Consider the following 13,271-nt stretch of genomic DNA (forward strand, 5'->3'; position numbering starts at 1 on the left):
AAAAATGGAAAAAAACTAAGGGTAATGCTGCTCAACACCAGAAGTCTAAATCTCAAGATGCAGGCACTTGATGCACTCCTCAGCATTGAGAACATCGACGTCTGTGCAGTAACTGAAACCTGGTTCAAGTCTCCTGAGAGCACCCCAGAGCTACCAGGCTATACCTCGTATAATGCTTTTCGGCCCCAAAACCCGGGCCGAACCACAAAGGGAGGGGGAGTGTCCATATTCATAAAGGACACCCACACCTCCAGGTTAGTAGCAACACATGAAGCATCAGAGACCATACAGGTGCAACTAACCATAGGCAAAACTGCTATACAACTAGTAGCATGTTACAGACCACCCTCCCAATCTCAAGAATCCCACTCAGCCTTCCTGACGACATTGGAGGATATGAATGTATCACAAAATACCATCATACTGGGAGACTTCAACTACCCAAACATAGATTGGGTACATTATTCTAGCCCTAATACCCTAGCCCAAAGGTTCCTGGAATTCATAAATTCAAATGCACTGGAACAACTAGTCACCTCTCCCACTAGGGGAGATAATATACTAGACCTGATCATCACAAACATGGGGACAAAATGCTCCACACCGCTAGTATACCCCTCACTAGTGAGATCTGACCACAAACTAATCACCCTGGATATACATATCCCACCTCCACCCCCAGCACAAAAGACCACAGTGAAAAACTTCTCAAAAGCAGACTACTGCACGTCAGAGCGAAATCCCATGAAGGGAAGACATCTCTGATCAACATTAGCAGAAAACTACGTTCTCTCATAAAAACATCCAAGGCAAACTTTGAGAGAAAAATCGCTAAGAACACTAAAGATAACCACAAAGCCTTCTTCAGCTGTGTTAGAAACCTGGGCGGAAACCCTCAGATATGCTCAGAGTTGGTTCACAACAACAAAAAATACACTGAACCCACAGATATTGCTAACATTCTGGCTGACAGGTTCAGTGCAAATTTCTCGCCTCCTTCACTTCCAAAAGAAGAAATACTTATCCCAGCTGAATGTAATCTCCCTGTCATCTCAGATGTCCAAGTGAGAACCGCCCTAAACAAAGCAAAAAACACAGCATCAATGGGACCTGACGGTATCCCGGGGTGCGTGTTACTTGAACTCCAAGAGGAGCTAAACCCACACATAAAAATGCTTTTTAACCTTAGCCTTACTTCGGGATATGTACCTGAACACTGGCGTACAGCAACAGTGGTCCCACTCCACAAGGGGGGGTGCCTCTACAGAACCTGGAAACTACCGCCCCATAAGCTTGACTAGCCTGGTCTGCAAAGCTATGGAAAGAATCATTATGGAACTCATAAACGGAGACATAGGGGACCTACAGATGCTTGACCCCACCCAGTTCGGCTTTGTAAAGGGCAGATCCTGCCTTTTAAACCTGGTTGACTTTTTCGAAACAGTCACTAGAGCCATTGATGAGGGCAAAGTAGTCCATACAGCATACCTGGACTTGGCTAAGGCCTTCGACACAATACCCCACTCAGGCATCATAGATAAGCTAAACAGCTTAAAAGTAAACCCTTATGTCACTAGATGGGTTGCAAACTGGCTAAAGGACAGAACCCATAAAGTTAAAATCGCTGGAGCAATGTCAGACTCAAAGCCAGTCACAAGTGGTTTCCCACAGGGATCTGTCCTGGGACCCCTCTTGTTCGGCATTTATTTCTCAGATGTTAAAGCAAACATGGGAGGGCTGTGGCTGACAAAGTTCGCAGATGAATGCAAACTAGGCGCCATAGTCGATACACCAGCAGATACACACATCCTACAAAAAGGCCTCACTGAAATGGACAACTGGTGCCGTAGTCACGGCCTTAAACTAAATGCCAAAAAATGTATAGTCATCCCTTTTGGAAAAAACAAAGTATCCACAAATTATCACATAGACAGCAACCCACTGAGTACGGAAAAAGTAATCAGAGACCTAGGGACCCAAGTAGACAGCGACCTCTCATTTGACACCCACGTTGCCAAAGTGGTTAGAAAAACATTCTACCTTGCACACCTCATCATGAAGGGTTTCACATCCAGATCCAAGGATGTCATTGTACCCCTATATTCCTCCCTCATCAGACCCATGATTGAGTACAATGCCCCATTTGGTATGTACCTCACCCGGCACTTGCAACAGCTGGAGAGACCACAAAAGTACCTCACCAAAAGGATCAAGGGTCTCCAACATATGTCTTATTCTGCCAGACTAAAGAAACTTCAGCTCCATTCAGTAGCATACCGCCTGCTCAGAGGTGATCTCTGCCTGACGTACAAGGCCATGTCCAATCAGGATCTGATGGACATGCTCCACCTCAAAAAATCCAAATCCATCAGGACCACGAGAGCTAAAGACTTAAACCTCGGCACAAGTATGAATAGGACATGCTGGAGGGATAGATTCATAACCCAGAGGCTTCCCATGCTTTGGAACAGGATCCCAGTTCGTATTAGGCAGAGCCCCTCACTGACTCTCTTCAAGAGAAATCTTGATGAGTGGATGGGAGATCGTAAGTTTACCCCAGGGGTTACATCTGTGTCACTGCTAGACAGGGGCACAATAAACTAATTCTATTATATAAGGGGACCTTCACTGTGTCACTACTAGACAGAGGCACAGTATTCTAGGTTTATTCTGTACATTTTTGTACCATTTCATGGGGTGGCAAAAGCCACATCACTATGGCTAGGCTTACAAATGCCCCAGGGCAGATAGCCTAGTACTATACTATGAAACTATGAAACTATTTATGCAAGCTTTTTCATAAAAAAGTCTAAACCTTCTTGATATTGATATAATTCGGGGAGCCATACAGATTTCTTCCCAGTTCTCCTCTGAGATTTGAACATTTAAACATCTACTGCAGTTATTTCTCAGGTTGTCTGCAATCAAGGCATTTGATTCTAATGGACATCAAAACCTCATACTGATTGCACCCTTCGTATTCCTCAGCTCTGTTCTTGGCTTGATTAGAAATTGCACTGTTTAGGATTTCTCATTAACATTATTAAGCCACATTAATCTTTTTTTTTTCTCTTCATCCATAAGGCTTGAGTAGGATAACTGCCACCTGTCTCCGAGATTAAAGCAAATGTTTGCTTCCTCCCAGTTCAGTACAACCAGTACTACTCATAACCTTTCCCCAGTACCTTAGTTCCTTCTTTTTCCTTGCTCTGTATCCTCTTCTCCTTTATTGTTCGTCCCTGATAACCTTATTGAGAGTACTTTCTTCTTAAATGGCTAACAAGATTTTTTCTTCACATACTTTTCAGCATGGAAATTCTTATTTTGACTCTGCTTTTGAGCCCAAAAACTTAACCTTGCTACTTCACCCAGGTCATCTTTACTTTTCTTTAATATTATATTCCATTTAGGCCAGTAATCTTGTACTTGCAATTGATGATAAAAGTGCAAGGTGTATTAAAATGATCTCTAAAGAGTTTGCTACAGTCATTTATGCCAAATATACCCCTGCATTTCCTTAAAATGGTTCCTTTTGTTGACTGTGTATGTATGTATATGTATGTATGTGTGTGTGTGTGTGTATGTATATATATATATATATATATATATATATATATATATATATATATATATATATATATATATATAAAATCACACACAAATATACATATTTTTTTTATTTCTATTCCATGTTCTCATGTCACATCACTGGAGCTCACTTTCTAGCCAATGCCCATAACTGCAACACATTCTTTATGGCTCCCTACATCACTCAAAATTTTCTGTAACTCCTCCAATTGAGTGTTGGAAGATAGATATATTGATTATAGGCCCCCTTTAATATGATACGCCTACCCTCTTGAGTCTGCTGTTTCCTATTCATCGGAAAATGGAAAACTTTCTTTATCAGTACCATTACTCCTCCACTGTGCTCCCTATTCAGCCCTGAAAATACCCCTGCTTTTTAGGATCAAAATGCTGTGGTCTTTATCAGTAAACAGGTCTTTTGTAATGAAGATATATGTAATAGTTGCCTCTGTATAAATTCTAATACTCTGTCTTTATTTCTACTACTCACCAGTCCATTCACATACCATGTCATGAACTTTAAGGTTGTATTAGAAGATTATATGTCTTCCTTATGCTTGTGGGATGTTATCTCTTCTGTTTAGTCTTTCTCATTCCCCATTATAAAATGTACTACCACCTTTCATTTTTTTTATGATCCTTATTGCACTTGACTATTTTTATAACCAGTTTCACTTTCCTAAGTTCCACTCGTTTTCCCCAGTGCACTGCAACAGTATTTACTAAACTCCCCCAAATATTCTTACACAACATACTCCTAAACAACCTAAGAAGTCTTACTCACCCTAAATAACTTCAAAAGCTAAATACATTATCAGGCAACGTTTCAATAGCTGGGACCACCTTAAAAATAAGATGTGATGTGCTTTTACAAACAAACTCTCTTAATTTGCAGAAGAAGTGTTCCATGAGAATACTAGTGCTCACCTGAACCCCCCCCCGGCTACTTGCAGAATTCAAGACTTAAACCTGAGCACATTTTCACTATGCATTGAATTGGGCTTATCTCCTTCTTGACTTGTAACACCTCATTGAGCAAGTTATTAATCATATAATCATATGACTCCTGTCCTCCATTAAGTCTGATTTTTTTTTTTTTGCTCAGACTGCCATTGTATTGGTTAGGTTATGTCATTTGGCGAGTCTGAATCACTTGCATATTTCCCCAGCTTCCTCATGTAACCCTGAGGTATTCATGTTGGCTTTTACTTTGAAATTACTGCACATTTCCTCTTGGATCATCTTAACCTACCATACAAAAATGATGGTCTTGGGTGACCTTGACAAATAAACAGAAGAAAGGACTTTGCCCTGATACTTATTCACTACTCCCCAGGCCACTTCTGACCCCCCCACCCCATAACTGCAGTGTATAGGGAAAAATACTGTGGTGGTGGTGGTGCTGCGGTAGCGTTGTCGCTTCCCAGTAAGACATTGTCCTATTCAATTCTCAGATAGAGAGTCTTCTGTGTGGAGACATGCGTGAATGGGCATACCTTCGTTGAAGGCTGTGCGTCAGGGCCGGGAACTCGGCACGTAAAAATCTCTTGCCAATCATTAGCGGACCGGAGTTCCGCTGTGGCAACCCCTAACCGGGAAAAGCCGAAAGACACAACAACTCTCCAATAAATCAAATTAGAAAATCTTTGGTGATTAGCAGTAATACAGTCATTTCACTTACTCTGGGCAAGCAGTTCTAACTTACTACTCGTCTTCTTTTTTTGACATAGACTGGTCATGATTTCAGGCATTATTATGCCTCGGTCATTAATGGAACTAGTATTTATGTATTGTAACTCTAACAATATAATAGCTAACTTATACCTCATCCAAATCATTAAGTCCATATAATGAAAATGACGAAAAACAAATAAAATAAATAAATAAAATGACAGTAAAAGTCCGGGTCTTTATGAAGATCATTTAGTCCATTCCTTCCATCCTTAGATCCCTATGCCACATCTTGTTCAGCAGTGTACTTTCACACTTAAGTTCTTTTCCTCTTCCTGCATCTCCTCAACATTTGCCTCAATAGTAATCCTCTCCTGCAAGCTTTTTTACTTTTCACGACTATCCTTCTGATTTTCCATTTACTTTTGAGAAAGATAAAAAGCTTTGGCGTTCACATTTCAAGTCTCTGGACATTGATAATCAATTGCTTATGACATTTTGCTCTTCGCAGCTGAGATTCTCATAGTGCTGCATGATTTATGTCCTATAGCCAATCATTTGTGCTACTGCAATTCAGGATCCAGGAAGGTTTCAACATTGGTCGGAAAGAAAATCTTCATTGTTACTGGGTGTGATAGCCTAAACTTCAGACGTACTGCCCCGCACAGCTTAATTAAAGGAATATATTTGTTTCTAAGTCTAATTTGGAGGGTATTAATCATTATGCCCAAAAGTTCTCATTAATCAAACCATTAGCCTTCTGCCTTTCTTAAATTTCAAGAGCAAGGTTTCTTTTATTTGGCAGGTTTGAAATTTAATCATAATTAGTCGTAGGAGTTTCTTGCCACTTGCAAATGGAATTCACACCCCGTGTGTTCTTTCTGTTAAGATGCCACCTAGTTTTCAGGTATGTGATATCATCCGAATGAGTGTACAAGGCTTCTTCATTACTGTACATTCTCTGATTTTTGATTTTAATGTATTCTGCCAACATTCCAATAATCATGAATAATTCTTTGTCTGTTCTTCATCTTATTGATAACCCTGTCCGGATTAGATAGCAGTATGGTTAGGCCGTTTTGTCTTTCCTATTCACAGTAAATTACTGCTTTCTCCCCTAAAGATGATCTTCTTTCAGGCAGCATACACCCGACACCTTCATACACTGATATTTTGGATTTATATTAAAAGATCAACTTTTTGGAAAGTTTAACTTCATATGGTTAGTCCATATGATCGACTTTCTGAAAAGTTAAACAGTACAAAAACAATCTGCCCCCCCCAGAAATGATGTATACGAACTCTGACATCACACTACAGTGGGGAAAAGGGCAAATTCCCCGATCTTCACAGTACTGCAATCTCACTGCAAACAGTATGACTTTTAGCTAGCATCTAGCCCAAATCTAGGTATACAGGCCTTGAAGACCTATAGAGAATGTTGTTGTCTTTCGGCTTTTCCTGGTTAGGGGGTCGCCACAGCGGAACTCCGGTCCACTAATGATTGGCAGTAGATTTTGACGAACGCCGAGGTGCCAGCTCGTTGGTCAACCTTCAACGAAGGCACGCCCATTTACGCATGTCTTTCGAATGCCCACCCAACCACGGGGAGGACATACAGACTCCACACAGAAGGCACTCCCCGCACTCCTGCTGAAAATCGAATGGGAGAACCTCTTGCTGTGAGGCAACAATACTACCGCTGCACCACCGCTGTTGAAGACCTATAGAGAATACACTAGTAAAATAGAGCCTCTCAGCCTTGTTTATGGAAAATAACCAGTACCAGATTACATACATACATACATACATACAAATAAATCTTTCAAGCATGGGCATTAATGCCCTTCTAGCTTGCCAATGTACCAAAACACTTGTTCCCCTAATAAGTGTCCAGGCTGTTCTTAAAAATATCTAAACTAGTATTAGTAGTTGCTTTAATGTAATTAGGTAGTCTTTTCCATGCATCGGCTACTCTGTCTTAGACCCAATAGAACCTTCTACATAGGTTGTCTGATGAGTCTGTAGTACTTTTTGATGACCCCAAACATTCCCAGAGGTAGTGCTCTCTAAATGCCCTACATACTTGAATAAGATCTCCTCTTGGATATCTGTAAGAGAGACTGTACAAGTTCAGATATTTTAGTCTTTCATATTAACTTAAATTTTCACATCCATGGATGCCCTTGGTATATTTCCGCTGTAATCTTTCCAGTTTACTCGTGCTTGTTTTCTTATAGGGTTTCCATATTGTTATTCCATACTCCAGTTTGGGTTTAATGTAACAAACAATGACTTCCTTATTTTTGATTTCCTATACTTTTATATTTCTTTTTATACAACCTGTAGTTCTCTAATATATATATATAAAATCTATAGTTCTGTTCACTCATAGCTGAATCTACCCATATACCCAGGTCCTTAAATGAGTCTACAGTTTCAATCACTGTGTGCTGTATTAAATATTCACCTTTCAGTTTGTCTCCCAAATCTCATATGCTTAGTTTTTGATGTATTTATCAGCATATTATTGTTCTGTACCCAAGTGGTCAGTGGTCAGTTTAGTCAAGTTATTTTGCAGATGTGCCTTATCGGTAACACATGTATCAGTTTACCCAATTTCAGGTTGTTTGCATATGGAGTGTAGAACACCTCAGATGAAAAAGTTAGGTCTGAAAGATACAATCTAAACAAGCAAAGGCCTAGGACAGAGCCCTGTGGGACACCCTGACTATAATCAAGGATTTCACCTGTCCAGTTGCTGTATGATACTTGCCATGTCTTGTTTGTAAGCCATGCAGCTATCCATCTTATCAAGAGTACATCAATACCTAGTTGTACTAATTTATTGATAAGTGTTTTGTGTATGACCCTATCAAATGATGAAGTTAAATCTGTATAAATTACGTCATAGCACAATTTTTCATTCATAGCTGTTATATTATTATAGACCATCATGTTGTAGGTGTTTATAGATCTGTTTTCAACGTATGCATGCTGATATATGGTTTCAAGTCCCAACCTATACATTTCTGACCATAACCTATCCAGTATTACCTTTTCCATTATTTTTCCACAACATGAAAGTAGACTTAATGGTCTGTATGAATATGGGTTTGTCCTCCTCCCCTTTCCCTTCAAGACAGGCTTAATAAAGAGCACATCTCCAATCTTGAGGAATTTCCCCATATTTATATGACCTAGTGAATAATAGATGATAATGGTACTGTAAGTTCTTGCTGAAGTATTCTCAAGTCATTGTTACTAATTATGTTTCCTCCCTGTGCTTTGGATCCAGTTTGCGCAGTTCTTTTTCAGTGTAGTCTAATTTGATTCCAGTATCTGGAGTTAATTGGATGTCACTCGGACAATTTATCACCCCTTTTGTGGAGCCAAACTGTTTTACATAAGATTTTGTAAATATATCTATAATGTTTTGTCTGAGAATAAATTTTAGAGTCTGCACACAGTTTATCAGTTTGTGTGTCTCTACCTAGTGTGCTAAATATCTTTATATAAATTTTCTTCAAATTTTTCTTGATCTTGTCTGACACTATGCTTAATCTTTGTCCAACTTGTTTGTTTTAATTTTAAAAGTTGTAGTTCGGCCTCCCTTCCATTTCTTATATTTTTGTCTATCACCTTAATCAGCTGTCTTGTTCTTATGGAAATACATTCCCCTGGATACTGATGTTAAAACACTTTTTTTTTATTTTTTGCACTCAAACAATTTCTCTTTCAAAACTTTCCACATTCCATCTGCAGTTTTTCCACTAAACACCCCACTCCAGTTAGTTTTACACAGTGATAGTTTTATTTCCATATAATATGTAATTAACCTTCTGTGCATTGGCTTAGATTTCAATTTGGCAGAATTATCTAACAACAAATTAACCTTTATAACCCCATGATCACTGCTCATCAATGGTGGTAAAACTTGACTTGAAGTTACAGTAATTTCTTTGGGAAAACAAACCATGTCTAGTATGTTCAGTCCCCTGGTAAGTTTTTTTTACAATCTGAAGCAATTGTTGTTCCTGAATATACTCTGTGAATAATTTCCTTACTAACTTTGTTGAATCCGTATTATTCCAGTCTGTTTCAAATCCCCAGATAATATTATTCTTACCCTCTTTGTGTTTCATGCAAGAAATGCATGAATTCCTCTAGGTCATCTGCACTTGACTTTGGCTGTCTATACACACCAACAATTGCTATATTTTCCAGGGTTGTCTTTATTGTAACAGTTACACAGTCTATAGTATTGGTATTATCATTGAACATGTAATAATCACAGGTCTTATAGCTATCTTTAATCCCTATCATAACAACTCCACCTGACTTTTTTGTTAGAATGTCTGTTACAGTAAAACATTTATACCCTGACAGAACTGGTTTCCAGTCATTGTTCATGTTTCACAAACAGTAACAACTTCAGTCTTGTGGGAAACGTAGCAAAATTTCCAATTAAAACAACTTATTAATGCTCCTAGTGTTAACAACCATCAGAGATGTATCAAATTTTGCTATCTGTGAACTGTTTAAATTTTCAATCTGTCAAAAATTCTGCCTAGTGTTTGTCAAATACTGCAAAATATCTGCTGGAAAAATTGTCTTCCCTGATCTTGACAAATGCACACTATCCTGTCTGAACATGCGTGTACCCAAAACTAGACTTGGATGCTCTACACATTTCCATTTTTTAAAAATGGACATTTTTTTCATGTAGGCATTTACCCAAAAAATCTTTTCATTCACAGTGACCTGACTTTTCCTTTCTGTAGGTGATTTGTGAAAAGTACATCTTAACCCACCAGTACAAGCTGTACTATCTAAGAGGGCTGTCAGTTCCCTACTAACAGTCGGAGAATCCTTGTGGGTGACATCATCTGTACCAACATGAATAAAAGCAGATCCGTGCTTCCTTACATTAAGGCGTTCCAAGACTTGTCTCACATCTTCTGTTCTTGCTCTTGGCAAGCATAACACTATTCTGTGTTCATTGTCATCTCTGAAAATATAAGTATCAGTTCTTCTAATAACTTAATCTGCAATTTCAAGAGCATCTTTGCTGTCAGCTCTGAAGAATCTTCAGCTTCTAATACATAATATCTGCTCTATCAGTTGTTACGAAGGATAGATTTTCATCACTATTAGTCTTATTAATCCTACTGTTTTCTTTGTGTATTAAATTCTCATCCAGACGGTATTGTAAATCCACAGCTTAATAGCTTAGTGTGTGCTTTTGAGTAAAGATTAACAATAAATAAATCTTCTCTGTCAAAGAGTCAATACATACCGTATCTTGAAAAAAAGGGAGGCCTAGTTGTGGAACATTAAAGTATTTGACTCACACACCTTGCACTGTTGGTGTGGCTGCTTGGGTATGATATAACAGAAATGCCAGAAAGCAATAGGTGAAAGTGCCTGTTTGTACAGTTATTTAAAGGGAAACAAATATGCTTAATGATGATTCAGCAGTATGAGTTCACATACGGTAATATGGGTATGAATGGATCCGGTGCATGCAGTCACTGCACCAGATACTGAAGATGTCTTGTGCATTAGGTTTGAATAATTTAACTTTGCTGATCTTTTTTGTGTTCTGCATTTGAATATTGCTGATGCATGCACTGCTGTGTGTGCATAAATGTGTTGTAGTGTGAAAGGGAACAGTGCAAACAAAGTTTAAATTGATTTCTGTATATTGTAAATTACTTGATCCTTGCTGTTCCTTGACTCATAGTTCCTGGTGAACTGTCTGTTCCTTTTCCATCCCACCTGGAAGCACAGATTGCTTATGGGTCATTATCTCCAGATGCAGAGCCTCGAAAAGGAGGAATCAGTAAAGAACTAAAAGTAATGGAGAACCTTCTGCAAGTGTAAGTGAACAGACCAAGGCTTAGTGTAATGACAGTAAGTTGCACTAAGCTTATGAGAATAGTATACTCTTTTATTTTTATTTTTTTTTAATAGTTTATTGGATGTTAAAAGAAACAGAAAATGAAGCATAGTGAAATCTGTAATACTAGTGACAGTTATGTGAACCTGTTGCTTCACACTGCCAAAAGTATCTCTGCAACAAGTTCATTTATTTTTGTAATTTTGGTGTTTGCATCTCACATGCAGGATGAAATTCGTGCAAGTATTGGCTATTGCAACATTTGTTTGGTAAGTCAGAAACATATGGTTTTAAGGGAAATATGCAAGTGAGCATGGGATTAGCTGCAAAAGCATAGAGCATTATAAAAACAAAAGTAGATTCAGCATATTGTGCATTAACAGTTGTTCTCCTCTAAGGATTTTATCCTTTGTCTACTCCTTGCTCACATCACTACTCCTTCAAATTGCAGGAGCTCACATTTTTTTTCCTGTGTGAGCTGGACAAGTTTGAAAGTCTTTTATGGTCCTGTACCTACTACTTCAGACCATTCACTTATTTAATAGACTTCATAACCCTTCCAGTATCACTGTTTTCTGAGTGTAACCCCATACAACATATTTCTAATATGCTTGTCTTATTTCTGTATGGAATGAGTTTCTCATGTGTTCCTTTCCACTGAAAGTGTGCACACACACACGCATTTGATTTTCTGAGACATCCTTTTCTTCCTGGTAACGTTAAATTATTTGGCCAAGAATTGTCTTACAGGTTCGTATGTTATTACTATCATTCGTAACCTAACTACTGCAATTCCTGCTACTTGCTGATACTTTCAGTAAGGGATTGTATGGCCCAGTCTAGAGTATGTTTACACTTGCTCATCCATTTGTCTAAATTGTGTTTGAAGATAGCTAGGGAGCTGCTTTGTGTAATATGAAGACTTGGTCTGTTCTGGAGGAGAGTAATTCTTTAGGAGAAGTATTTATCCTGTTAACAGTTTCTTCAGTTTATGTTTTGGTTGAAGTTCAGGTTGCTTGTACAGGTGTTCATGGAGTTAGAGGTTTTGCAGGCATGTGGAAGTTCATATAGGACAAGGTCATTTGAGACTCTGTAGGAGTCTGGATGAGGCAGAGAAGAGAGCTGGAACTTTATGGTGTTATGTGTAGCATGTGAAATTCATGTCATTGATGATCTTAGGAAATACTGGGGTTTCTCAAGCTGAATCGTGTTAAACAGAAATATAATGTTCTCTTTACTGTGTATCTGTCTAAAGTCCTAATACTGAAGGAACAGATAGAAATAACGTCCTTTGACCTGGAAGCTATACCCTTGGTGTTCAGGTGGGTAGAAGGATTTTGGAGCTATAGTAGGTAATATGGTGGTCAAAGGAGAGTTCATTGTCTATAGAAATGCACAAGTCAGTCTAGCTATGCCAGATTTAAGGGGGCTATTGTTAATGTTAATAGGTGCATAGGTTATCCTATTTACCAAAGAACACAGTACTATATTTGGCATTTAGCCTTGCACCATGGTCCTGACAGCATTTGTTTGTGTGTGAGTCCCACTTGTAAGATATTGGTGTCTTCTGGAGAGTTGGTGATGGCTCCAAATTTGCAGTGATCAGCAAATTTTGTCAGCTATAGACTGTTGTTGTCAGCCTTGACATCAGAGGAGTTAATACTAAATGTGAGCTGTACAATACTAAGCCTTTTAGAGGTGAGCTTGCCTCCAGTTCTGATTTACTAAATTCTGTGTGATTTACTAAATTCTGTGTATGAGCCAGTTTGCTACCTAGCAGGTTGCATACAAGTTTGCATTTAGATTGATTAATGTCTCTAATGCCTCACTGTGGAATCATATTGAAGGTATTGGCCAAGTCCAGATAAGCTGTGTCTACTGATCTGCCCTCTACCAATGCCACAGTAACTTTTTCTAAGACGTCTACTGGGTGTAACAGGCAAGATCTTCTTTTCCCAAACCCAAATTTGTTTGGGTCGTGTGAGTACAACCTACCAATATGATTGTTTCTGTTTCCATAATGAGTCGTAATCAGCCTGGTAAGGCATGTTTGTCCACAGTTACCAGGATTAGTGGTGTAGCATCCTTTGTAGAATATCTCTGGCATGAA

General features: G+C 38.7%; 1 protein-coding gene across 1 annotated transcript in view; it reads left to right on the forward strand.

Annotated features, from left to right (window-relative positions):
- Nucleotides 1-13,271, forward strand: part of LAGE3 (L antigen family member 3) — a 179,663-nt gene that overhangs the window by 18,428 nt on the left and 147,964 nt on the right. Inside the window, exon 2 of the mRNA XM_044080185.1 lies at nt 11,013-11,141. Within this exon, the coding sequence (XP_043936120.1) occupies nt 11,013-11,141 (129 nt within the window). The remainder of the gene's footprint in view (nt 1-11,012; nt 11,142-13,271) is intronic.

Source organism: Protopterus annectens, chromosome 8.part0, assembly GCF_019279795.1.
Source record: "Protopterus annectens isolate FY-2018-M chromosome 8.part0, PAN1.0, whole genome shotgun sequence".
Lineage (NCBI taxonomy): Eukaryota > Metazoa > Chordata > Ceratodontiformes > Protopteridae > Protopterus > Protopterus annectens.